This window comes from Vulpes vulpes, unplaced genomic scaffold (genome assembly GCF_048418805.1).
Source record: "Vulpes vulpes isolate BD-2025 unplaced genomic scaffold, VulVul3 u000000899, whole genome shotgun sequence".
NCBI lineage: Eukaryota > Metazoa > Chordata > Mammalia > Carnivora > Canidae > Vulpes > Vulpes vulpes.
The window spans coordinates 1,997,106-2,024,953 of NW_027325780.1; the positions used below are offsets into that span (position 1 = coordinate 1,997,106).

Genomic DNA, 27,848 nt, shown 5'->3' on the forward strand with positions numbered 1-27,848 from the left:
CTTATAGAGTGCATCTACTTTCAGAGTAAATCCGTCTACACCTGGCATGCTACTGACCACATGGAAATCAGGCAACTCGGAAGCAAAGTGGGCCTCAAAGGGCACATCATGGAAGTACTTATCAGTTACTTCGGGCTGGCTGCGGTCCTAGAATTTCAGAAAAACGAAATGCAAGGTTTAGAAAGATGGAACCACTGCCCTGGCAGGTGGCAGTCACTGGGAAGAGAAAAGTACCTTGGGTTGGTTCAGGAGAGTACATGCTACAGAAGCCCTTCCCTTAAGTCAACCTCTGGGCACCCACTGCTCTCTTCAAGGAAAGACATTTGGTGGCTTCTGTGATCCAAAAGCTCAAAGAGTGGCATAATTCTTAAGCCATTTGGTCTCATGACCCCTTACACACTTAAAAATCAAGGACTCCAAAAGTCTTTTGTTTATATGGTTTCTATCTATCTATCAACATCTACAATATTTACTCTATTAGTACTAAAACTGAAAAATTAGGACACATATTCACTAATTCATTTTAAAGTGGTGATGAAAAACCCATTGCCTATTAACATAAGTAACTTTTTTTTTAGAGAAGATACCTGTATCTATCCGCTCCTCCTCAAAGAGAGCTGGCATTGTTTTATATTTTTGCAAATCTCTGGAAAAGAACTAGATTCTCATAACTTCTTTATTGAATCAGTTGTGTTATGTTAGTTTGGCTGAAGTATATGAATAAAATCTGGCCTCACACAGATATGTAGTTGAAAAAGGAAAAAGAAAAAGAAAAAGGGAAAAATGTTTTCATAGCTTTTTCAGATAATTGTGGATATTCTCTTCTGATACTAAATAAAACTCAGTAAGCGGTATTTTTGAAAGATTAGTTACAATGTGAAATTTGAAACCATATCTCATGAGGGAATTAGTATGAAAAAAAGCAAGATCTCATTATATTATTATGAAAGTAGTTTCGACATCAAAGAGATTCAGGGATATATTCAGGGGTCGCTGGTCCATATTCTGAGAAACACTGACCTCGACTTTCCTTTTCCTGAGATGTTAATGATAGCTTGTCTTGTTACTCACCATAACCATCACACTTGGTAGTATGTACTAACATTTAGCTGATCAGAGAGAAACAACAACAGCAATATGTAGAGAGAGAATATCATCAAGAGTAGGGTTCCGTCTGCTTTAGGCAGAATCCATAGCTAAGGAAATCAACTTAAGTGTCAGGTGTTTAACACTAACAGCATACCAGCAGCAGAAATCTGTGTTTCAGGTGTTTGTTTGGCTGAATGCATCCATACTGTGGCCCTTCATTGTAGATTGTCCCCGTGGGGTCAAAGAAAGGCACATAACCGTCCTTGCCGGTACAAAGATAGACTTTCTCCAGCTGGAGTTTGTAAGCAGAATTCAAGTTTTGCTCTGGATTCCAAAGTACTCGGCCATAAAGGATTTGACCTGGAAAGATTGAGAGGCATTAATTAGGTCAGACTTTAAGATTAAAAAGAAAGAAATGTCAAAGGTAGAAAAGATTTTACACATTCCCTTAGGGTCAAAACTACCTCTCTATGAAGAGCTCTATGACTCCACGTGCCCTTAAAATACTCCTTCATTCATTTATAGCTTCTTTTAGTCAATACACATTAATTAAGCATTTAAGGTGTGGCAGGGATCCCGTTGTACATAGGGGATACAGCTGAGAGGGCAGAAATAAAACGTAACCGATTGCTAATATTAATCAAACTCTTATTATTTGTTAGGTACTGTACTAAATTCTTTCCATATAAGAACTCGTGTAGTGATCACAGTTTTATAGATGAGGAAGTTGAAACACTGGTTAAATGACTCGTTGAAGGTCACAAAGCTAGTAAGTGGTGGTGGTGGAATTCAAAGTCAAGGGACTTGGGCTCTAAAACCCACCCTTATCACAGACTGTACTGTTATAAACTGCAATACAGGAAGGTACATAATGTCACGTGAGCATAGAGCTGAGCACAGAGATCTGCCTGTGGAAAGATTTAAAGAGAAGATCATGTTTGAGCAGTATCCTAAAACATGAGTAGGTATTTGAGGATTTGAGGTAGGAGACTGGGGAGAGAGTTCTAGGCAAAAGAAAGTCCATGTATGAAATACTGAATGCTGGAAGGGCATGAGTGTAGCTGCTGTCTCCTTAGTGCCTGCTATGGCACTTTCTTTACTTATACTATCTTATTTATTCTTCCCAAGAGCCCAAGAGATAGGTTCAATTATTATCTTCATTTTAAGTAACGAGTCCACGGTTTCATATCTGTGACATGGGAGGATGAGAATTTGAGCACAAATCTTTCTGACTCCAAATGCTCATCCAGAGCATTTGCTATGTGGCACTGAATAGATCAGTGTGACTAAGAGAGGAGGATGTTGAGAGGCTCTGGCAGGAGAGACTCCTGGGAAGATAGGCTAAGCGTGCTGGGGAGCCTGGACTTCAGTGCGTAAGAAATGGGGAACACTGGAAGGTGTGTAATATCAACACATCGGGGCTTCAGAAACATGGAGAATTAAGGAAAGACAAAGAGACTGGAGTCACAGAGATTGGGAAGGGGGCGATGCTAACACTCTGTGAGAGACAGATATCTAAAATATAGCTGTGAAACAAGGGATGAAGTCAAGAAATGTCTGGGAGTCAGATTCCACTGATCTTAATGATAGACAGGAGGCACAGGAGAAGTGGAAGATAATCCTGAGGTTTTTGCCTGTGGCACCTGGAGTTTGATGACGCAATGTGGCAGCAGATGTGGTAAGACGGAGATAAAGTCCTATTCTAGACTTCTAGGTGTCTGAAAGACATCCATTTTGAAGCAGTGTGGTAGTTCCAGATCCACATGTGGAAATGTAGAAATGAAGTTCAGAGAGATCAGGGATAAGAGCAACTGTTAAGGGGGATCCCTGGGTGGTGCAGTGGTTTAGCGCCTGCCTTTGGCCCAGGGCGCGATCCTGGAGACCCGGGATCGAATCCCACATCGGGCTCCGGGTGCATGGAGCCTGCTTCTCCTTCTGCCTCTCTCTCTCTCTCTGTGTGACTATCATAAATAAATAAAAAAAAAATTAAAAAAAAAAAAGAGCAACTGTTAAGGAATGTCTGTGTAGTAGTAGTAGAATAGGAAGCTGAGACAGGGGCACCTGGGTGGCTCAGTGATTGAGCATCTCCTTTTGGCTTAGCTCGTGATCCTGGGATCTTGGGATCCTGGGATTGGGTCCCACATCAGGCTCCCTGCAGGGAGCCTCCTTCTCCCTCTGCCTGTGTCTCTGCCTCTCTCTCGGTGTCTCTCATGAATAAATAAATAAAATCTTTTTTTTTTCTTTTTTTTTTTTTATTTATGATAGTCACACACAGAGAGAGGGGGGGGGGGCAGAGACATAGGCAGAGGGAGAAGCAGGCTCCATGCATCGGGAGCCCGACGTGGGATTCGATCCCGGGTCTCCAGGATCACGCCCTGAGCCAAAGGCAGGCGCTAAACCGCTGCGCCACCCAGGGATCCCAAATAAATAAAATCTTAAAAAAAAAGGAAGTTCAGAGCAAAGGGATGGGCCAAGCCACAGGGATGACCAGAGGTAGCACCAGAACAGGATCAGAAGGAACCAAGCATGGAACCTGGAGATAACAACATGGATGCAGCAGAGGACAAAGACCCAGGGTAGGAGAGTGAGAAGTGGCCAGAGAAGCAAAACGGTGTCAGGTGAGGCTGGTGCAAAGGAAACCCCACAGGAAGTTAAGTGTCAAATCCACAAATTTGGTGCCATTGACAAAAGAGAGTTCTGAGCTGTGCAAGGTAGGACAAACTCAGCCTATAACAGAGGGACAGAGAAGAAGGGCCATAGAGACAGTGTGTGCTCACCATTCGCTCCTTGAAGAAGTTTCCAAGAGAAAAGAAAAGGAGAAAACACTGAAGATTGATGGGGAGTTAAGGTTGAGGGATGCTTTGTTTTCTGTTATAGTCAGGACTTGAGTGTGTTTTTAGGATGCGAAAAAAAATTAAGATATGATGATATACGAAGGTTAAAAGGAAGAAAAAGGCAAAAGGGACCACTGAGAGATGAAAGGCAGATTACTGGCTAATTCATTTATTCAATCAATAAATATTTATCACGCACTTAGGCACCGGTAATCTAGTGTGCAAATTTGATATCTGATCACAATCTCTACTCTCATGGAACTCATAGTCTAGCAGTAGAAATAGGCAACAAGTAAATAAATATGTAATATATATTATATAACATTAAAAATTCTGAGAAGTACTATAAAAAATGAATAATGTTCTGTGAAAGTGAAAAATATGGAGACCTAGGTTCAATTGTCTGGTGTGGTCAGGGGAAGCCTCTTTGAGGCAGTTAACAATTAAGTAGAGAATGAAGGAGAAGAAAGGGCTATCCCTTTGAAACATCGAGGAAACCATGTTTGGGGTGAGGAGGGGGCAGAGGAACTAGATTTCTAGTAGAGAAAGTGTGATGGACGACATGTAGACATTTGGCAACCTCGAGGTTGGTAGGTAGTGGAGGTCATGGTGCAATCTCTCTGAGTAACCGAGAGATAAAGCACCTCACCCAAAGTCAGAAGTGTGTTAGAATCTGGCTGGAAATCCTAGTCTTCTTACCACTCAGATCAGTGTTTTTCCACAGTACCACACTGCCAATCATTATAGTACCAACTGTGTGATCTTATTTTGATACAACATGAAGGAAGGATCCTTGACTAAACCTTGGCTGTCCTAGAACCAAGCCCAGGGGAATCTTCACTGGTGAGTAGCCTGAAAGCCAACGAGCAAAGATGCTAATCCAGAGACCTGTCCTAAAGCATCTCAAGCCTAGCCGGAGTCTCTTTCTGCAAGCAAAGGAAACAACTTACCTTTTGAGAAGGCCCCTTTGTAATCCATTTCTGCCAGTGACATATCAGATGTATTGGGATCCATCAGGAATACCTTCTCATTATTGCAGAGCTGAAATTCAGTATTGAGAGAATACACAACTGGTACAGGGCGGTTGGTCTGCTGGAACGCAATGGGGATCAGGAATCTAAATGCAGGAGAAACAAGAGCTCCTTGAGAGCAAAGTCAACTTTGTAAACTTCAAGCTGTCTTCCCTTCCCACCCTACTAAGGATTGTGAACAGCACTTTGTTGCAGGTGCTAAATAATCACTGAATAAAGAGATGTGTGTAGGAGAGGAATTTTACTAATTTGGATCATTATGAGGTTAACTTGCTCTTTTAAGCAGAAATAATCTAATTCATCTTTAGATCTCTTTTGTGCTCTTTGCTTTTTCTAGCCATTTCATTCTGATGGCCCCCAAGACTGCTCTTTAATTGCTGAAGGGCTCACTGCCATGGTGCCCTGCCTAGACTTCTCCTTCCCAGATTTGCAGGCTCCCAGATCCAAACTTATTTATCCTATGTCCCAGTATTCAAGACATTGCTAAACAATACTCTTTTGCCTCACTCCTTTTTCAGCCTCACTGGCCTTCTTTCTAGGTCTTTTGAATCTGCTCTTTTCTTCCCAGACTCTGGCACATAAGAGCTCCTCCAGCTATGCTGGCCTTTTGTAAGTATCTTAACATGTTCTCTACTCCATGTTTCTACTGCGTTGGGACTCACTCTTCAACAAATATTCACTGTGCTTTTATTATGTGATAGGTATTAGTCTAGTAATGAGAATTCATCTGTGAACAAAGTAGAAACACATATGACCTCAGGGATATTATGTTCCAATAGGGAGTTGGTTAATATATAAGTTAAAAAATATATAGTACACTATAAGGAAACAAGTGATGAAGAGAAATATAAGGCAGAGAATTAGCAGGAATTAGCAGGAAGAGGCTCAACTTGGAAATTTTAAATATGGTGGTCACTGAAGGCCTCAGTGAGAGGAAAACTAGGAAGTTGGAGCCACCCTTACTTGAGATGGGAAAAATGCAAGAAGACTAGGTTTGGTGGAGGAAGATGAGGGATTCAGCAACAGGCATGCTCAACTTGGGAGGCCCATAGGAGAGCCAGGTGGAGAGAGGTGTGTCAATCTGATGCACAAGTCTAGATGTGAGAGGTTCAGCCCTGGGCTGAAGGTGCTCTTTTGTATTAAAATCTTGAGAACGAATGATGAATGAGAACACCATGTGAAAATAGAGATAGAAGAGACAGTTCCAGCATGGCACTCAGGGTGCTGTAAATTCAAAGGCAATGGAAAAGAAAAGGAACCTTCAGAGCAAAGAGTGAGGAAAAACCAGTGGGTAGAAGAAAAGCCTACAGAGCATAACACTGCAGCTGAGTAAAGAAAGTGTTTCAAGGAGGAGACTGAACAACTGTTAATTGTTGCAAAAATAAAGATGAGACTCAACCCTTGGTTCCAGTAAGACACAGTCATTGGTGACCTTGACAAGATCAAGCTGGGTTAAGGGATGAGAGCAGAAGTCTCACTGCAATGGAGGCTCAAGGGACAATGGAAGGTGCTAAACTAGAAATTGTGAATCTAGGCAACTCTTGAGGGACTACTCAAAGTACAAGGAAGGAGAAAATGAGTGTGGAGGGGAAAGTGGAGTAAAGAAAGGTTATTTTTTTTTAAGAGGGAAGAAGTTACATGTTTTTTATGTGGATGGGGGTGATTCACAGAGAGAGAGAGAGAGGAGAATGGCTTATAAATTGCTCCATATAAAGTGGATGAAAGGATTTGGGTTCAAGGGCACAAGTAGAGTGGCTGGCTTGGAATAGGAGCTAGGACTATCTATTCCTTCATACTGACAGCTATGGTCATGCAGGTGCAGAGAGTGGATAGATAAGGTGGTAGGAACCTGGGTGAGTTCTCTTCTGATTTATTCCGTTTCCTCAGTGAAATAGGACACAAGATAATCAGCTGAGGGCGAGGACAGGGGAGATACAGCAATTAGAATGGGAAGGAATAAAATAGTTGAGAAGTGCAAGAGAGTGAAGCCATTGGTTAGGGAACTGTTTTGTTTACTGCTGGGGAGCCATGAGGGTCAATTTGAAGTTAGTAATCATGAATTTAAAGTTTCCTGACCTTGACTTTGCTGGACATTCTGCAGGAACATTCCTCCTCTGTCTCTCCCTTTCTTTGCCTTAACTCTTATTTATCCTCCAGATCTCCACTTAAACACCACAGTGTCAAAAAACAAAACAAAACAAAACAAAACAAAAAAACACCACAGTGTCTAGGATGTTCACCCTCTTTCTCTGCCCTTCCAGGTTTGGTCAGATCCCTTATCATTTGTTCTCCTCTATTAAAAGAATTTAATTAACTAACTAATTAATTAATTAAAGGAGAGGGACCAAGGGGGAGAGAGAGTCTTAAGCAGGCTGCACTCTGAGCACGGAATCTAATGTGGGGCTTGATGTCACAGTCCTGAGATCATGACCTAAGCTGAAATAAACAGTGGGATGCTTAACCCACTGAGACACCCAGGTGCCCCTTCCCTTATCATTTGTTCTTATCACACTGTGCACTTTTCTTTCAAAGTACTCATCATGATTTGCTATTTTATTTTCATTTTTTAAAAAGATTTTATTTATTTATTCATGAGAGAGAAAGGGGGGCAGAGACATAGGCAGAAGGAGAAGCAGGCTCCCTGCAAGAAGCCGGATATGGGACTTGATCCCGGCCAAAGGCATACGCTCAACTGCTGTGCCACCTAGGTGTCTTTGCTATTTTATTTAAATAAAGTGACATTAAGGGATCCCTGGGTGGCGCAGTGGTTTGGCGCTTGCCTTTGGCCCAGGGCGTGATCCTAGAGACCCGGGATCGAATCCCACATCGGGCTCCCGGTGCATGGAGCCTGTTTCTCCCTCTGCCTATGTCTCTGCCTCTCTCTCTGTCTCTCTGTGACTATCATAAATAAATAAAAATTAAAAAAAAAATAAAGTGACATTAAATGTAAATTGGGTCGAAGTCTGCTTCACCCATTATGGGGTCCACAGAGTCACAGCCCATATGTATTTGCTCACTGCTGTATCTTCATTGCTAGCCAAGCTTCTGATACATACGTTTGTTAAAGAATAATGGGAATGTGTGAGTGACAATTTCAATGCTTTACCCAAGAGAGTCCATCTGACCATTCCTTGCTTTTAACTGAAAGTACTCCATGGGGTAGATTTCAGAGGGTTGGGGTATTGGAAGAACGTGGCACGTAGGCACAAGCTAGGGCTAACCCTGCTTCAGCGACTTCAATGTCCCCATCAGTTCCTTTGTGAGCTCATTTAGTTGACTTGGGGAAACAGGTTTTTCTTGTTGATAAGTAGTATTTCCAGATTCCACAAAGTGCCTAACACTAAGATACTCAATAAATATTTACTGATTAAATAGAATAATGGACCAGAGATGATGATGATGATTTATAAGGTTAGAAGGTCTGATAGACCTGACAAAAACAATTCTTTTATATTAAGTCTGAATTCCCTGTGTCTTATTTTTTTGTGTTGCAGTTCTATTGCATCCGTATGAGGCCCTACAGATCATCAAAAGCAAGGTTAGGCCCCACAGAAGGTCACTCTGGGAATCACAGGGATTCCACAAGTAACAATCTCCCTGATGTACAGCAAAGGTTTCCAACACGGAAGCCTTGGTATGCTGACTCTACAACACTCTTCCCTCTGCAGCTTCCCACACACACAGCACCAGGGGTGGATATGGGTTGGTGTCTTCTTTGCTCTTTTTGGCCGTTTTCAAATCTGTCTCCTCTTAAAAAAAAGGTCTGGCACCAACCCCAGAGAAACTCTTCTTACAGGTGTAAGCATACGCTCAGAGACACATACAGTATTCTTCATAATAGAATGTGGAATTATATGCCAAGCAGAATGGTCAAATAAATTGTGGAATGTTCCCACTGTGAATACCTTAAGGCAGTGAAGCACAAACCATGGCTACATGAATCAACACAAATGTTGATACACTTATGAATCAGGAAGTGATTCAGTGAGCAAAAGAGAAAAGTTGCAGAGAGAATTGGTGCAGGATGACATTTTTATATTGCTCAAAAACATGCAAAACCATGCAGAAGTAAATATGAGGTAAACCATAAACCAAAACAAGGGATAATAAGTACAAATATCAGTCTTACAGTTACCCTGGGGGAGAGGTGGGAGACAGTGACTGGAGGGGCACGGAGGGTATGTAAAAGGTACTGGTGATGTTCTAGTTCTTTTTTTTTCCTTTGACTCCAACTTTCACTGGTTTTAAAATGTAAATAATAGTGCCAATTTTGTGGGGGGACCACTGCAGTGAGAAGTAAATGTGGGTTTTTAAAAAAAGATTTTATTTATTTATTTGAGAGACAGAGAGAGAGAGCAAGTGCGAGAGAGAACATGGTGGAGGGAAGGGCAGAGGGAGAAGCAGTCTCCCCGCTGAGGAGGGAGCCAGATGCAGGACTCGGATGAAGGACTCGATCCTGGGACTCCAGGATTATGATCTGAGCTGAAGGCAGATGCTTAATTGATTGAGCCACCCAGCTGCCCCTGGAGAAGTGAATGTGAAGAGCTTAGTACAGAGTCTACCACATCTGTACTCCATACATGATCATTAATATCACCGGTAGTTAGTATTACTCATTTTATCATCAGTAGCCCAGCCTAAGAGATACTCACTCATGCAGTTGCAATTCCTAATAGATAATGTTCCATTACTTGAGGTTTTACATATGCATTATATATGGTCTTCTATCTAAAATAATATTCAAAAAATTGAATACGTGAATACAAATCCCCCAGCATATTTCCCCTGATAATCTGCCCTCAGTTCCTCCTTATGGCAGCCAACTACCATTTTTCTGGTCACTTTCCCTCCCTCACTTAGCTGACTGCCATGGTACCATCAGTCTTGGTGATTTCAACATCTGCATGGATGAATCATCCAATACCCTTCAGCTCTCAATTCCTTGATATCTTCACCTCCAAAGACTTGTCCTCTCCCCGACTGTGGCCACCCACACTTTATACAGTCCTACTACGTACCACTTCCTAAAATCTCATTTCCCAGCACCTCACTCTCTCCACCCCCTAACCTCCCATCTCACCCATTCTGTTATTTCCACTCATTAATTCCCTAATCCCACAGGACCTCCCCAGCCTTTTACCAGCAACTGGAACACTGAGGAACTCATGGTGGGAATGTACACACATTGTTACATATTACAAACACTTTGGAAAACAGTTTGGCAGTTTCTTAAAAAGTTAAGCATATATCTACCATATGAGCCAGACACTCTATTCCTAAGTACACAAGAAAACAGAACGCGTATGTCCATGTAAAGGCTTTTGTGTGTGTGTGTGTGTGTGTGTGTGTGCATACATAGCAGCTTTATTTATCACAGCCATACACTGGAAACAACCCAAATGTCTATCAATTGATGAGCTGATAAAGAAACTGTAGTATATCTGTACCATGGGCTACAATTCATCAATAACAAGGACAAACTACTGATATGCACAATAGGAGTGAATGAAAATAATCTTGCTGAGTGAAAGGAGTTACAGAAGAAGAACGCATACTGTATGATGCCATTTATTTTTTATTTTTATTTATTTTTAATAAATTTTTTATTGGTGTTCAATTTACCAACATACAGAATAACACCCAGTGCTCATCCTGTCAGGTGCCCCCCTCAGTGCCCGTCACCCATTCACCCCCACCCCCCGCCCTCCTCCCCTTCCACCACCCCTAGTTCATTTCCCAGAGTTAGGAGTCTTTATGTTCTGTCTCCCTTTCTGATATTTCCCACACATTTCTTCTCCCTTCCCTTCTATTCCCTTTCACTATTATTTATATTCCCCAAATGAATGAGAACATACACTGTTTGTCCTTCTCCGATTGACTTACTTCACTCAGCATAATACCCTCCAGTTCCATCCACGTTGAAGCAAATGGTGGGTATTTGTCGTTTCTAATGGCTGAGTAATATTCCATTGTATACATAAACCACATCTTCTTTATCCATTCATCTTTCGATGGACACCGAGGCTCCTTCCACAGTTTGGCTATTGTGGACATTGCTGCTAGAAACATCGGGGTGTAGGTGTCCCGACGTTTCATTGCATCTGAATCTTTGGGGTAAATCCCCAACAGTGCAATTGCTGGGTCGTAGGGCAGGTCTATTTTGAACTCTTTGAGGACCCTCCACACAGTTTTCCAGAGTGGCTGCACCAGTTCACATTCCCACCAACAGTGCAGGAGGGTTCCCTTTTCTCTGCATCCTCTCCAACATTTGGGTTTCCTGCCTTGTTAATTTTCCCCATTCTCACTGGTGTGAGGTGGTATCTCATTGTGGTTTTGATTTGTATTTCCCTGATGGCAAGTGATGCGGAGCATTTTCTCATGTGCGTGTTGGCCATGTCTGTGTCTTCCTCTGTGAGATTTCTCTTCATGTCTTTTGCCCATTTCATGATTGGATTGTTTGTTTCTTTGCTGTTGAGTTTAAAAAATTCTTTATAGATCTTGGAAACTAGCCCTTTATCTGATAGGTCATTTGCAAATATCTTCTCCCATTCTGCAGGTTGTCTTTTAGTTTTGTTGACTGTATCCTTTGCTGTGCAAAAGCTTCTTAAATTGGTGAAGTCCCAATAGTTCATTTTTGCTTTTGTTTCTTTTGCCTTCGTGGATGTATCTTGCAAGAAGTTACTGTGGCCGAGTTCAAAAAGGGTGTTGCCTGTGTTCTCCTCTAGGATTTTGATGGAATCTTGTCTCACATTTAGATCTTTCATCCATTTTGAGTTTATCTTTGTGTATGGTGAAAGAGGGTGCTCTAGTTTCATTCTTCTGCATGTGGATGTCCAATTTTCCCAGCACCATTTATTGAAGAGACTGTCTTTCTTCCAGTGGATAGTCTTTCCTCCTTTATCGAATATTAGTTGACCATAAAGTTCAGGGTCCACTTCTGGGTTCTCTATTCTGTTCCATTGATCTATGTGTCTATTTTTGTGCCAGTACCACACTGTCTTGATGACCACAGCTTTGTAGTCCAACCTGAAATCTGGCATCGTGATGCCCCCAGATATGGTTTTCTTTTTTAAAATTCCCCTGGCTATTCGGGGTCTTTTCTGATTCCACACAAATCTTAAAATAATTTGTTCTAACTCTCTGAAGAGAGTCCATGGTATTTTGATAGGGATTGCATTAAACATGTAAATTGCCCTGGGTAACATTGACATTTTCACAATATTCTGCCAATCTATGAGCATGGAATATTTTTCCATCTCTTTGTGTCTTCCTCAATTTCTTTCAGAAGTGTTCTACAGTTTTTAGGGTATAGAACCTTTACCTCTTTGGTTAGGTTTATTCCTAGGTATCTTATGCTTTTGGGTGCAATTGTAAATGGGATTGACTCCTTAATTTCTTTTTCTTCAGTCTCATTGTTAGTGTATAGAAATGCCACTGATTTCTGGGCATTGATTTTGTATCCTGGCACACTGCCAAATTGCTGTATGAGTTCTAGCAATCTTGGGGTGGAGGCTTTTGGGTTTTCTATGTAGAGTATCATGTCATCGGCGAAGAGGGAGAGTTTGACTCCTTCTTTGCCAATTTGAATGCCTTTAAAGGCCTTTTGTTGTCTGATTGCTGAGGCGAGGACTTCCAGTACTATGTTGAATAGCAGTGGTGAGGGTGGACATCCCTGTCTTGTTCCTGATCTTAGGGGAAAGGCTCCCAGTGCTTCCCCATTGAGAATGATATTTGCTGTGGGCTTTTCATAGATGGCTTTTAAGATGTTGAGGAATGTTCCCTCTATCCCTACACTCTGAAGAGTTTTGATCAGGAATGGATGCTGTATTTTGTCAAATGCTTTCTCTGCATCTAATGAGAGGATCATATGGTTCTTGGTTTTTCTCTTGCTGATATGATGAATCACATTGATGGTTTTACAAGTGTTGAACCAGCCTTGTGTCCCGGGGATAAATCCTACTTGGTCATGGTGAATAATTTTCTTAATGTATTGTTGGATCCTACTGGCTAGTATCTTGTTGAGAATTTTTGCATCCATGTTCATCAGGGATATTGGTCTGTAATTCTCCTTTTTGGTGGGGTCTTTGTCTGGTTTTGGAATTAAGGTGATGCCGGCCTCATAGAACGAATTTGGAAGTACTCCATCTCTTTCTTCCTTTCCAAACAGCTTTAGTAGAATAGGTATGGTTTCTTCTTTAAACATTTGATAGAATTCCCCTGGGAAGCCATCCAGCCCTGGACTTCTGTGTCTTGGGAGATTTTTGATGACTGCTTCAATTTCCTCCCTGGTTATTGGCCTGTTCAGGTTTTCTGTTTCTTCCTGTTCCAGTTTTGGTAGTTTGTGGCTTTCCAGGAATGCGTCCATTTCTTCTAGATTGCGTAATTTATTGGCGTATAGTTGTTCATAATATGTTTTTAAAATCGTTTGTATTTCCTTGGTATTGGTGGTGATCTCTCCTTTCTCATTCATGATTTTATTAATTTGAGTCTTTTCTCTCTTCTTTTTAATAAGGCTGGCTAATGGTTTATCTATCTTATTAATTCTTTCAAAGAACCAACTCCTGGTTCTGTTGATCTGTTCCACAGTTCTTCTGGTCTCTATTTCGTTGAGTTCTGCTCAAATCTTAATTAACTCTCTTCTTCTGCTGGATGTAGGATCTATCTGCTGCTTTTTCTCTAGCTCCTTTACATGTAAGTTTAGCTTTTGTATTTGAGTTCTTTCCAGTTTTTGAATGGATGCTTGTATTGCGATGTATTTCCCCCTTAGGACTGCTTTTGCTGCATCCCAAAGATTTTGAACGGTTGTATCTTCATTCTCATTAGTTTCCATGAATCTTTTTAATTCTTCCTTAATTTCCTGGTTGACAGTTTCATCTTTTAGCAGGATGGTCCTTAACCTCCACGTGTTTGAGGTCCTTCCAAACTTCTTGTTGTGATTTAGTTCTAATTTCAAGGCATTACGGTCTGAGAATATGCAGGGGACGATCCCAATCTTTTGGTATCGGTTCAGACCCGATTTGTGACCCAGTATGTGGTCTATTCTGGAGAAAGTTCCATGTGCACTTGAGAAGAATGTGTATTCAGTTGAGTTTGGATGTAAAGTTCTGTAGATATCTGTGAAATCCATCTGGTCCAGTGTATCATTTAAAGCTCTCGTTTCTTTGGAGATGTTGTGCTTAGAAGACCTATCAAGTGTAGAAAGCGCTAGATTGAAGTCACCAAGTGTAAGTGTAGTATTATCTAAGTATTTCTTCTGTTTGGTTATTAATTGATTTATATATTTGGCAGCTCCCACATTCGGGGCATATATATTGAGGATTGTTAAGTCCTCTTGTTGGATAGATCCTTTAAGTATGATTTAGTGTCTCTCTTCATCTCTTACTACAGTCTTTGATATAAACTTTATTTATCTGATATAAGGATGGCTACCCCTGCTTTCCTTTGAGGACCATTTGAATGGTAAATGGTTCTCCAACCTTTTATTTTCAGGCTGTAGGTGTCCTTCTGTCTAAAATGAGTCTCTTGTAGACAGCAAATAGATGGGTTCTGCTTTTTTATCCAGTCTGAAACCCTGTGCCTTTTGATGGGGTCATTAAGCCCATTCACATTCAGAGTTACTACTGAAAGATATGAGTTTAGTGTCATCATGGTATCTATTCAGTCCTTGTTTTTGTGGATTGTTCCACTGAACTTCTTCTTAAAGGGGAATTTTAAGAGTCCCCCTTAAAATTTCTTGCAGAGCTGGTTTGGAGGTCACATATTCTTTCAGTTCCTGCCTGTCTTGGAAGCTCTTGATCTCTCCTTCCATTCTGAATGAGAGCCTTGCTGGATAAAATATTCTTTTTTGCATGTTTTTCTCATTTAGGACCCTGAATTTATCCTGCCAGCCCTTTCTGGCCTGCCAGGTCTCTGTGGAGAGGTCTGCTGTTACCCTAATACTCCGCCCCATAAAAGTCAGGGATTTCTTGTCTCTTGCTGCTTTAAGGATCTTCTCTTTATCTTTGGAATTTGCAAACTATTAAATGTCAGGTGTTGAATGGTTTTTATTGATTTTAGGGGGGATCTCTCTATTTCCTGGATCCGAATGCCTGTTTCCCTTCCCAGATTAGGAAAGTTTTCGGCTAGGATTTGTTCAAATACATATTTTGGCCCCCTGTCCCTATCGGCGCCCTCGGGAACCCCAATTAAATGTAGGTTTTTCTTCCTCCGGCTGTCGTTTATTTCCCTTAAGCTATCCTCATGGTCTTTTAATTGTCTCTTTTTTCCTCAGTTTCCCTCTTTGCCATCAACTTGGCTTCTATGTCACTCACTTGTTCTTCCACCTCGTTAACCCTCGTCGTTAGGACTTCTAGTTTGGATTGCATCTCATTCAATTGATTTTTAATTTCTTCCTGATTGGATCTAAATTCTGCAGTCATGAAGTCTCTTGAGTCCTTTATGCTTTTTCCTAGAGCCACCAGTAGCTTTCTAATAGTGCTTCTGAATTGGCTTTCTGACATTGAATTGTAATCCAGATTTTGTAACTCTGTGGGAGAGAGGACTGTTTCTGATTCTTTTGAGGTGAGGTTTTCCTTCTAGTCATTTTGCTCAGTGCAGAGTGGCCAAAAACAAGTTGTATTGGGAAAAGGAGAAAAAGAGAGGAGAGAAAGAAGGAAAGAAATGAGAAAACGAAAAAAGAAAAAAGGAAGAAAAAAAGAAAAAAGAAAAAGAGAAGGAAAAAGAGAGAAAGGAAAAAAAAGGGTGGGGGAAGCAAACAGAAATCAAAAAGCAAAAAAAGAAAAAAAAAAAACCACGGCGGAGTATCTTCTGATTCTGTATACTTTAAGTCCCTTGACTTCCCCTGGAACTTGTCCGTCCAGCTGGTCTTCTGGGCGAGGGGCTGTTGTGCTGATTTTCAGGTGTTAGCACTTGGGGGAGCTGCTCTGCCCCCTGCCTGGTGCAGGGCTCAGTGGGGGTTGTTCACCCCGTGAGGCCCCGGGAGGAACAACCGCAGTGGCGGGGCCAGCTCTGCAGCCCTGGAGTCAGCTCCCGCAGTAACTCCGGGGCTCTCCGTCTGCAGGGCCTGGGGGCTCCGGGGCGGGGCTGCTGATCTGCTCCAGCTCGGGGCAGGAGCGTCCTTGCTGTCCTGGGCCCTCCCGGCCTCTGCCTGTCCCGGGGGGAGGCCGGATCCTGGGCTGTGTCCCGGCGCCCTGTGCTCTGGGGCCTGCGCTGTTGGATTCGCGCTCCCGCCCTGCAGCCCCCTCCGCGGAGCCGCCGCCCGAGCCCCTCCGAGCTGCTCCGGGTCCCGCCGTGCGCGCTGCAGCCCTTAGGGAGCTCGGCGCATCTCCCGGGGCGCAGGTGCCTGTTAGTGTCCCCGGGAGCCCGAGGGCATCCCCGCCCTCCTGGGTCCTGCTCTAACTCCCTGCGGGCCCCTTTCCACCTGGGAAGGTTGGTGCAGCTCCTGCTTCTCCTGGACGGGGCTCTCCTGTCCTGGGGACACTCGCCCCGGCCTCAGCCCGGCTCCTCGCGGGGCCCCTCCCCCTTGGAGGCCTTTTGTTCCTTTATTTCTTTTTTCCCGTCTTCCTACCTTGATAGAAGCGCGAACTCTTCTCACTGTAGCATTCCAGCTGTTCTCTCTTTAAATCTCAGGCCGAATTCGTAGATTTTCAGATGATTTGAAGGTTATCTAGGTAATTTGGTGGGGACAGGTGACTTGGGGACCCTACTCTTCCGCCGTCTTGCCCCTCCTTGAGGATTGTATGATGCTATTTATATAAATTTCTAGAAATTGCAAACTAATCTATAGTGACAGAAGGCATATTTGGTGGATCCTGGAGAAAGGGGTTGGTTAGGGTGGGATAGGAGGGAGGGATTACCAAGGGGCAGAGGAAACTTTTGGACGAAATGGATATAGTCACTATGTTAGTTGTGACAGTTTCATGGGTGTATACGCACATCAAAATTTATCAGATTGTACATACCTTAAATACGTACAGTTTATCTTATTGTCAATAATATGGCAATTTAAAAACAACTCGGCAGGCTCTCAGCACAGCCTGATCTGCTGTCTGCAACCATCTGGTACACCCCCCTTTCCTCCTCTCTGAGATGACTCCCTCACTTCCTCCTCTCTTAAACCTCAGTGTTCTTTACTTACCATTAGTGCTTAGCTTCTCATCTTATGGAGAAAATAGATTTAGTCAGGTTCTGCTTTGTCATCCCTGTCCTCTCAATCTCCCAATTCTCCCCTCGCCTATATCCATACACCTGTGTATGCCTTCTTCTTTTGCTGGATGAATGCTCTAAGCTTCTAGTGAAGGCTGGCCCTTCCCCTCCTGTCTTGAATCTATCCCCACTGTACCCAATGGCTCAGCTCTGCAGACTTCCCCTGGTTCTGCTGCAACGTTAAATTTCACCTACTAGACCAAGAGGGTTACTCCCACCAGCACACACATATCCTGAAATATTTTCCAGTCTAAAATCCAAACAGATAAGACTTCCTTTAACTTTGTATCTCTTTCTAGCTACTGTCCCTTTCCTCTGACATCCTTTATAATAAAACACCTTAGGCATAGTTTATCCCTGTTGTCTCTACTTTATATCCTCTGTGTCTCATGGTCTGATCAGATTTTAACCCCTTAGTCCCTGAGCCTGCTCTTTGTCAAGATCATCAATTGCTAAATCCTATGGCCCATTCTCAGTTTCTTAATTTGAACATGAAATTCCAAATTCTCTTCCCTTTATGATAATGTTAGATTCTGTCCTCAGCATCCTCTCTTAAAAATGTTTTCTCTTCACTTTGCCCAGTTCCTAGATAGATGGTGCTACACTGTACACTGTCTGAGAGTAGAGGTTACTTTTAATCCTCTGCTATAATCTCCATGCTAGACCAGAGCCAAGCACATGATAAGAGGTGAATTAATACTGCTTCAATAAGTGAACATATGGCACAACACAGACAATCTCAGGTCTGAGGTGGGTACAGGATGATATACAGTTGACTCTTGTTATTCTGGGTAAGTATGCTCTATAAAGTCACAGTGAACACCAAGTTAGTGAATACTGAATCACTGCTCCTAGGGGAAATACAGGATAAAGTTCCCACAGCCTCTAGTCATAACATTTTCATTGACTGACTAATACCTAGCCCTGTTTTATGCATGTTTCTGTTTAAAACATCTTATTTAGGGATCCCTGGGTAGTGCAGAGGTTTGGCGCCACCCTTTGGCCCAGGGCGCGATCCTGGAGACCAGGGATCGAATCCCACGTCGGACTCCCGGTGCATGGAGCCTGTTTCTCCCTCTGCCTATGTCTCTGCCTCTCTCTCTCTCTGTGTGACTATCATAAATAAATGAAAAATTAAAAAAAATATTTAAAACATCTTATTTAGGGGAACCTGAGTGGCTCAGTCGGTTAGGGATCTGCTTTTGGTTCAGGTCATGATCTTGGAGTTCTGGATCAAGCCCCAGGTCAGGCTCCTTGCTGTGCAGGGAGTCTGCCTATCCCTCTCTATCTGCTTCTTCCCCAGCTTATGCTCTCTCTCTCTGTCTCTCAACTAAATAAACAAAATCTTTAAAAAAACAACAACAACAACAAAAAACACCTTACTTAGAAGGCATGTGGTGTAATGAGCACTGGGTCTGATATAAGTCTGAGGAATCACTGCCCTCTACCTCTGAAACCAATAATACATTATATGTTAATTAATTGGATTTAAATAAAATATAAAAAATAAAATGATAAAATACCTTATTTAATATATTGTTAATTCATAGAACTCATGGCAACAGCACCCAAAACCTATGCCCAAGAAAGTCTATCTGACCTAAGGTACCCACCTCATGTTCCTGTTCTTAGGAGCATTAGGCAGCCCCCTTGGCGCTATGCTTGGCAGCCATTATAAACTGCAAAATCACCAATGAAAAAGACATAAAAATAAAAAAACCATGGCACTACCCAGGCCATGAAAAGGATACTTGTTTATAGTATGAACTCTGGAATAAGAAGGCAGAGTGTTGCCTTGCTCGGCCTGAGCCAGGAATGCGTGTCAGATGACTCAACACTTGGCCACTCTGCCTGTTTGCAAATGACCACGAAGGCATCAAGAGAACTGATTTTGCAGCTACAAATAAATTACAGCGAGTAGGCGAATTTAGAAATAATGAGGATCTACCGTCTTTCCCTACCTTTCTGGGGCATGTGCAGTGCAGGCCAGAGGCTTCTCTCCGGGGTCAGCCCATGGCTGCGTGGGCTGCACGGTGCACGGGATCAGGTAGATGGTGTACTCCCCCGAATAGTCCTTCCTAGGAACATGCAGAGCAGACTGCGGTTACACGGGGCACTTGACAGATTATTTACTGACCCAGAAACATACTGACTTCATTAAACAGTTTTTAGATGGTATTTATGCTCAGCATCTACGAACTTTACGAGTCTGCAAAAACACAATTTTCAGGAATTCCTCACTGACTACTTCAACTGTCAGGGTATTATCTAGAGGTGTTAAATAGAGCTACTTGCCTCTATCCCGTTCCAGTCCTTTTCATGAGAAAAGCTGAGAAAGGCATATGATTTATAAAGACCTCAAAGGCTCTATGAAGATAAAACAAACCTGGCCCCTTGATGAAACTTGTTTGACGATTTCTGTTTAGTGTTTCTTGCTGATAGATACCCTGTTTAACACATTCTCAACTGCAAAATATTTTATTAAGATATGGACATGTCAGCGGCTACTCTTATAGAAGTGGTGGCAAATGCCTCAGGGTTAAAGGACACCCCATTCCAGAGAGTGCCTGCACCCCCATTTCCTTAGCATTCAGTTTCTGGGATCCTCTTCTAAACTCTACAGGCTCAGCCCTTCACAGAGTTAAAGAACAATCTCTCTTCTCATAGGAGACTAAGCACTGTAGATTCTCTATTTGTGGTAGATCACAGAATTCTGTAGGTTATGACACCAAGAGCATGGAGCCTTTGTACTCTCACCTACATCATTTCCCACACTTTTCATGGAATAGCAGCCCCAGCCCTGGCAGGCTGCCTGGAAGATAGCCAGACAGCCAGAGACTTCAGGAAGATTCTTCAAGAGTCTTGGGAGGCTGCCATCCACTCAATGAGTACATGGTTATGAATCTTAATTATAACTGTTGTGGGCAATCTGTGACAGTTCTCACATTTGCTGTGTTTGTTTTTTGACCATTTCTTTTGTATTTATCTATGTATTCATAAAGCGATAGCAAGGATTTGGTTAAACAAATAAACAAATAAGAATTTTATGACACATCCTGGGGTCATTTTAGTGGAATGGCACAAGTTAGAAACTGTGAGATAGTCTAAATCTGGCTTTGCTCCATTGCTGCCACAAGTGTATGATTTTTGACAAACCATGCAAACTTTCAGGGCTTAGTTTCTAAGCCCCTTCCTGTGTGAGTCGCTATGTCTGCAGTTTTCCTACATGATCCCTATCTTCCTCCAAACCTTGGACCAGCAGGAAATGAGACCTTATACCTCATATTTGAATTACACTAAAATTGACATGTATAATGTGAATGGTAACCCGTAATTAATAGAAATACTTAGGCAGAATTGTCCATGCCTAACCCTTCCTTTCAAACAGGCCAGATCATGTCACTCCTCTGCTCAAACCCCACTGTGGCTCTAGGGTAATGCACCAGGGTAGAAGTCAAAGTCCAAGCACAACAAGGCCCACATGGTGGCCCTATCCCGTCCCCTTACTTCTCTGACCTCACTGTCTATCATCCTCTTCCTTGCTCACTTCACCTCGGTCACACCAGCCTCCTGTCTATTCCTCAAGATGCGAGAAATGCTGCCAACTCAGAAATTCGGCCAGGAATGTCTTCCTCCGATCATCTGCATAGCAAACTCCCTCACCTTCTTCAAGTATTTGCTGAAATGTGCATTCTTGATGAGGCCTACTTTGAACATCCTAATTAAAATCACAACGTCCTTCTACTCCTGATTCCCCTTACAGTCTGCTCTAAATCCTTTATTTTTCCATAGCACTCCCCACCTTCTAAAACGTTCTGCTAGACTTGTTTATTATGGCCACCGTTTTGTGTCTTCTTACTTTGCTATAGATGCTGTGTGGATCTTTATTTTATTCACTGATGTAGCTAAGTACCCAGAACCTTTCCTAATACCAGTAAATGCTCAATAAATATTTGTTGAACAAATGAATGCAGGACAAAGTATACATGGCCTTTCAAGCTGACAGTCCTACTTTTCTCATCCCTAAATATGATTGAGGTCCATTTCCTCACTATCCCTGCAAATATGTCAAATAAAACCTTACATGCAGGTTTTTAATTATATAGGTCTTCTCTCTGAAAACTAGATATTTCTCATGTTGCAACAGGGAGCATGAGCTGCCCCACCTCCTCCAGGAAGCCTTCCTTGTACAGTTCCCCAACCCTCCATGAACAGCTATGGTCTCAGTGTTCTGTACCTCTCACAGTGCACAGAACACAACATGTTGGATGTTGTTCTACACTTTGCCGTTTATCTATATATTTTTATCTTCTTACCTGAAATGTAAGCTCCTAAAGGATGTTTATTCAACACCTACCATGTGCTAAAACTTGCAGCTCTGAGAATTCAAGATCAATCAGGCATGCCTTTACCCTTGGGGAGGTCACAAGCTAGTGGAAAATGGGACTCTACTTAGACCATTTAATATAACAAGCTGTGTTACAGTGGAAGCTGGAACAAAGTGGAAAAAGGAAGAGCTTCTAGCACCATTGCATGGGGAGTCAGGGAAGGTATCACAGAGGGGTCAGTATCTGAGTATTTGAGCTGTGGCACAGAGGCGTTCCAGGTCTTCAAGAGAGAAAGAGCAGGAAGGGCAGAGGAAACTGCAAGGGCATGGAGGTGCAGATGGTCTGGTACATTCATGGGCTGGTAAGACATTTAATGTAGTTCAGAAGGTTGGGTTTGAGATCAGGCTAGAGGGGAGGGTATGGGCTTTGAATAAAGAATTTTGACTTCATACAGGAGGCAGTGGGGAGTTAGCAGAGGATTTAAAGAGGATAGTTTCTGTGTCCATACATTAGGACAAAGTACATGTATAATCTCATGAGCTTCTAGGAAGCACAGCCTTTGATGATTATTACATATTGATTTCAAAGGAATCATTATTAAGAAAAATACCTGATATAAAACCAAAATCCACAATTAAAGAAATCTTTTTGAAAATAATTCTTAAGATAATCTGCTACTTCTTAACTATAAAGCTGGAACAAGAAACTCATGCTAAATATCAATTTTAATCTCATGATCTATAAAATGAGAATAATAATATTTATGACAGGAACACCTGTTCCTGTCAGGCATTCTCAGGATGGCTCAGCAGTTGAGCATCTATCTTTGGCTCAGGGTGTGATCTGGGGTCCAGGGATCAAGACTCACATTGGGCTTCCTGCAGAGAGTCTGCCTGTGTCTCTGCCTCTCTATCTCTCATGAGTAAATAAGTAAAATCTTAAAAAAAACAAAAAGTATTTATGACAGACTCTTGGTTGCCCTATGGTGATAGTTTTAATTTTGTTTCTCCTATTCTTCCCTGTTACAAATGAGATATTTTACCATATTTAACCAATTCCTATTTTACCTCTATTTTGGGTGTGGGAAGGAAATAAATCTTATTATTTATTTTGCAGAAGATTGGACCATAAGGAGTGATATCTGGACCTAAACCAGAGATCGTGGATTTTGAACTGGTTGTAGTGATTGGACTGAAATGTTTTTATTATACTAAGGGTCTTTTTTTTTTTTTTTAATGATTGATTGGTTGATTGATTTATGAGAGAGCATAAGGGAGTGGGGGCAGTGAGAGAAAGAGAGAATCTCAAGCAGACTCCCTCTGAGTGTGGAGCCTGATATAGGGCTCAATCTCATCACCCTGAGATCATGACCTGAGCCAAAACCAAGGTGCTGAGCCACCCAAATGCCTCACTAAGGTTTTAATTAGACATATTTCCCAGCTTCCCTTGCAGGTAGATGCATCATATGACTAAATTCTAGCCAATAGGATGTGAGTAGAAGAGATATGCAGCCTTCTTGGTCTTATCCTTGTGATAAGGATAGCTACCTCCTGGTTTACACAGCACAAGCTGATGTGACTTTCTTTCTTTCTCTATTTGTCAGAGGGTTATTTCTATTCCCCCCCACCCTTAAAATAGAAATACAACCTTTGAGAAAAAAGCCATATTTCCCAAGCTCTTGAAAGAGACTGAGACCATTTCAGATCCCCCCCGAACACTCCTATCCTGTATTCACCTGTTATAAGAGCTCGTGGCTCTCCAGAGTTGATATGGAGAATCAAAAGTCTGAGCACTCCATAGTAGCTGCAGGTCAAATTCAATTCCTCCTAAGTGATCAGGAGTCAGTATGAATGATTTCACATCAGGGAGGGTGTGGTGCTCCATCACAAACTGTCCTATTTCAAGGGGAAATACACACACTTATTTGTGAGTTTTATTGTACTTGAGATGAATCCCCTACTAAAGCCTTAGCACCGAATTAATATTCTTCTACCAAACAACTAAGGTTATATCTATTCCCTCAGCCCTTAGAATATATTCCACCCTGGCTGACAGCATGCATCTCACCTTAGTCTATCAGCCTACTCAGGATGGTCATTATGGTCATGTATATTTATAAACAACATGAATGTTCATTGTGAAAATGGTATGAGCATATTCATAATAATAGAGATCCTTATGTGACAATGAATGTCAAATGCACTTAGCTTTGAATTCAAAAAACATGTTTCTTAGAAGCAGAAAGGTCTTGGTGTTTTATAGACAGGAATATCAGTTTCAGATTTAAAAAAGTGTTGTAAATAAATAAAAGTAGAGAGAGTTTTAGATTGAGAGACTAAGAAAATGTAACAGCCAGAATGTAATATGTGAATATTGATTGGACCAACTTTCCTTTTATATAAACAGATATTAAATAAATGTAAAACAGTATAAAAACAATTGGAAAAGACATTTGTAGGGACAATAGAGGGACTATGAATAGTGACTAGATCTTATTGGATCAATCTTAAATATCTTGGATGTAGTGATACTATTGTGATGTGTAAGAGAATGCCTTTGTTCTCAGGAGATGCCTACTGAAGTATTTAGGGTAACTTGACATGAAGTCTGCAACTTGTTTTCTTTTTGTTAAGATTTTTATTTGAGAGAGAGAGAGAGAGAGAGAGCACACGAGCATGAGTGGGGTGGGGGAAGCAGAGGGAGAGGAGGGAGCAGAGGAAGAGGGAGAAGCAGGCCCCCTGCTGGGCAGGGAGCCTGATGTAGGGCTCCATCCCAGGCTCCTGGGATCATGACCTGAGCTGAAGGCAGATGCTCAACTGACTGAGACACCCAGGCGCCCTTGCAACTTGTTTTCAATGTGTTACAAAAAAATGGGTATGCATGTGTATATAGATACAAACATATACAGCAAAATGTTAACAAATGTCGACTTTATTTTTCATTGTTCTATTCTTTTGCCTTTTGTCTACGTTTGTGATGTTTTTAAACAAAACATTAGGGAAAAAACTGCATTGATATTACCTCTGAATTTGGCATGGGTCTTGAATTCAATGACGAGACGGCCGTCCTCTCTAATGTAGATTCTTATTATCTGAAGCCTTGCAGAAAGCACACTGTCTGTCTGGATTCCTGGGCAGGCAATCATACACAAACATCCAAGTCAGAGCAAGGAGAAGGTCTTCCACATAGTAACAACCTACATATGATGCCCCAGTGATACCTCGAAGTAGAGCCGCAGAGTAATTTGAATACAAGACAAATGTATACATTCATATAAACACAGAATCTATTTAGACCCATTTGCCAATTAAATCTGTACAACAGTTCATTCTCCTTGTTTTTGTTGTTACAGTTCCATTCTCATTGACATAGTTTATTCATACCTGAAAATGCCACTTAGCCCAGAGTCAGGGCCCTAACCTGCAGCCAAAAAAAAAAAAAAAGTCCTTAAACTTCTTACTATTAACCTTATAGCAGGATGTGATTATAGTGCATCTGCTTCAGACACTATTTGCTTTTCCTCATGAGGACACCTTTCATGACGACTCAACAGAACCATAAGCAACATCCTAGTGGTTACATTTAATATTCAAACCAATGGAGGATTCAAGATCAGCTTGTAGAGAGCCAGCCATATATGGCAGGACATGAGTAAACCACAGCTTTAATGAGGGTGGTTACAATCATGATGCCCAATGAGTTCAGCATGACCCCGAAGTAAAGGGTAACCTAAGGAGGGGTGCAAATAATATTTAACAAGAACTTCAAAGCTCAAGAAATTATCCAATCCAGAGTATGAAGACTTCCTGAAATTGTTTTCCTATGAGTAATACAAAACACATGATTTGAGCTTAAAGCGCTCAACAGAAGAAAGGACTGTACTTTCTATTACTAGAGTTGAGGTCCTATCTAAAAAAAACTTTTGTAGCTATTTAGTATCTCTGCCTCAGATCAAAATAAATCACCTCCAGGGAGGCAAGGAGGAAGAATGGGAGCAAAAGAAGTAAGGGAAGATGAGTCTGGGGCATCACATGGTAGCAGTGGGAAAGGGTGGTTTACAGGAGACATGGGGAAGGTGTGAGCTCCTAGCTGAGAGGCTGTCACCAATACATAGATCTGTGGCTCCTGAAAAGAACCACATTCATATATGCTGATTGAACTAGAAGGCCTCCAGGGATGAAAAACTCACTCCAGATAGCTAGAGACCCAGAGTAGAGGACGGAGAGTGACAGATGGGTTCCTATTAGGGGTTCAAAGATAGCCTTTCAGAGTATCACCATGCTCATTTGCTCCTATTTTAAAATGGTATGATTTGTGGTATTTAAGGAGCAAAAGAGTCTTCAAATCAGGTGTATGGAATTGGAAAATATATCAAGAGCAACCTGGTTCACTTTATTCATTTGGCCTAGAGTGTATATAGAACAATGTCATGAAGAAGGAGCTCCTGCTAAAAGTCACCACTTATTACTTTGTTTTAATCTTGCTTAGACATAAGGCAGGAATAGTGAAGATGCCAGTGGGTATACCTGTTCTCCAGAGAACAGTATCATAGAAGAAGGAAAATTCCATTTCGGTGTGGTGCTCCAAAGAGGCCCAGCCCCTGGGGGCCGTCACGTAGATGTAGGACACATAGAGAGGCACATGTATGGTCAGGAATGACTGAGCAGAATCTCTCACCTGCCAAGCAAATGGTGTGCACACAGAGAGTTATTTCTTCCCTGGGATGAGAAGGTATATGGTTATGACATCTTGTTCAACTTTTACTTTCTCATTTGGTCACTTATTCATTCAATAATTATTAACCAAGTGCCCACGACTGTGCTAGGTGCCTAAGCATCAGACAGAGCTTCCTCCTCAGCAGTGGGAAGAACTAAAATCGCTGCCTTTATGGAACCTCCAATCTAGGAAGGAGATGCATCCATTTAAAAAATAAAGGGAGGGGAAGTGTCCAGGATTTTTCTTTATATAGGGTGATGTGGGAAGGCTTCTCTGAGGAGGTGACTTCTGAAGACTGAGAAGGAGCTTTGCCTCCACTATTCAATTGCTGAAGACTTGGCTAAGATTGTAAAGTAACACAGTTATTCCCAAAGGGTCAGTCAATAGTCCCTCACTGAGCATATTTTACAGTGACCTGTAGGAGAGTCTGAATCAACCCTAATTGGGAAGATGCCCAACTGGGATGTTTTAATGAGGAGTTATATTTCCTGCAACAGGAACTGAGGTCATGGGATTTGGATATCATATCTAGGAAACTTATCAGCACACAGTTTACAGCTGCATATGCTTGGATAATTTCCCATCCATACAATGCCTCACTAAAATAATTTTGAAAAGGCAGTACATCCTACTTCCAAGAGACTATTTCTTCTAAGGGGATTCCTGTTACTGCTATTAACTTGGCTCAAAAATTTTTATTTTACTATGCAATGAACAAAAACTGGATAGAAAGATAAAATATAAGTAGAAGTTTTCATGGGGAAGCTAATTGTGTGTATGAATGGGGGATTTGGGTTATTCATTTTATTTTTTCCTCTGTAAACATATTATTTCTTTCATAACAAAAAAGCTTAGTTTGATAATATTTTATTTTTGTCATTGGTAAAATACTATAATAGTACTATGGAACTTATTTTCTTTTTCTTTTTTTTTTTTAAACACAATGTAAAGTGTTTCCATGGGTAATTTAGGAAAAGAGCCAACTGTTTAATCAATAGTTGGGACATCAAATTTTATTTTTCTAAAATATTTTTTTCATATTCAATGTTATCAGGGATTCAAAATTGGATTCCAAGCTTTTCGAAAGACTGCTAATTCCATATTCATCAAACAAAAAAATCTTTTGAAATGCCTTATTTTGATTTCTTTAGAAAATTTTATCTGGACCTCACACCATATTCTGCCATTTTAATATATAGGTTTTGTTAAAAACACATGGCTCAATCTCAAAATTGCTGCTATTAGAACCTCAATAATTCTTTAGTTGATTGGAGAAATTAATTTTCCCTCCTGTTTTTGTTTTATAACCTTTATCCCTCATGATACTACTTACTAATCCTTATAAACAAAAACAAAAGCTTGACAAATATCTATCACATACCTATACTGCACGAAGTAGCTTCCCACGTTGAGATGATTGGTTACGAGTTCAGAAGAGATTCAGAGAAGTTATGATAGGGAAAGATAAGAACTAGGGCTTGGCTGTAAGTTCTATATTCTTTCTACCATATGCCAGCTGTTTCAACTATTTTTAAAGAAACAGACTGCAATGAAGTACTTCTGTGTATATATTCTGTGTTGGTTTAAGAAGTGGAGCATATATAATGAAAAATCTTAGTCTTTGAGACTTTTAGGCATATTCTGAA

The 27,848-nt window shown here is 41.4% G+C and overlaps 1 protein-coding gene across 1 annotated transcript in view; it reads right to left on the bottom strand.

The window, feature by feature from the left end:
- Window positions 1–27,848, bottom strand: part of FRAS1 (Fraser extracellular matrix complex subunit 1) — a 420,760-nt gene that overhangs the window by 5,694 nt on the left and 387,218 nt on the right. The window contains exons 67-73 of the mRNA XM_072745521.1: window positions 26,013–26,163; window positions 24,508–24,615; window positions 23,222–23,381; window positions 19,120–19,236; window positions 4,874–5,040; window positions 1,244–1,449; window positions 1–147 (exon numbers count right to left, since the gene is read on the bottom strand). Coding sequence (XP_072601622.1) covers window positions 1–147; window positions 1,244–1,449; window positions 4,874–5,040; window positions 19,120–19,236; window positions 23,222–23,381; window positions 24,508–24,615; window positions 26,013–26,163 — 1,056 coding nt within the window. The remainder of the gene's footprint in view (window positions 148–1,243; window positions 1,450–4,873; window positions 5,041–19,119; window positions 19,237–23,221; window positions 23,382–24,507; window positions 24,616–26,012; window positions 26,164–27,848) is intronic.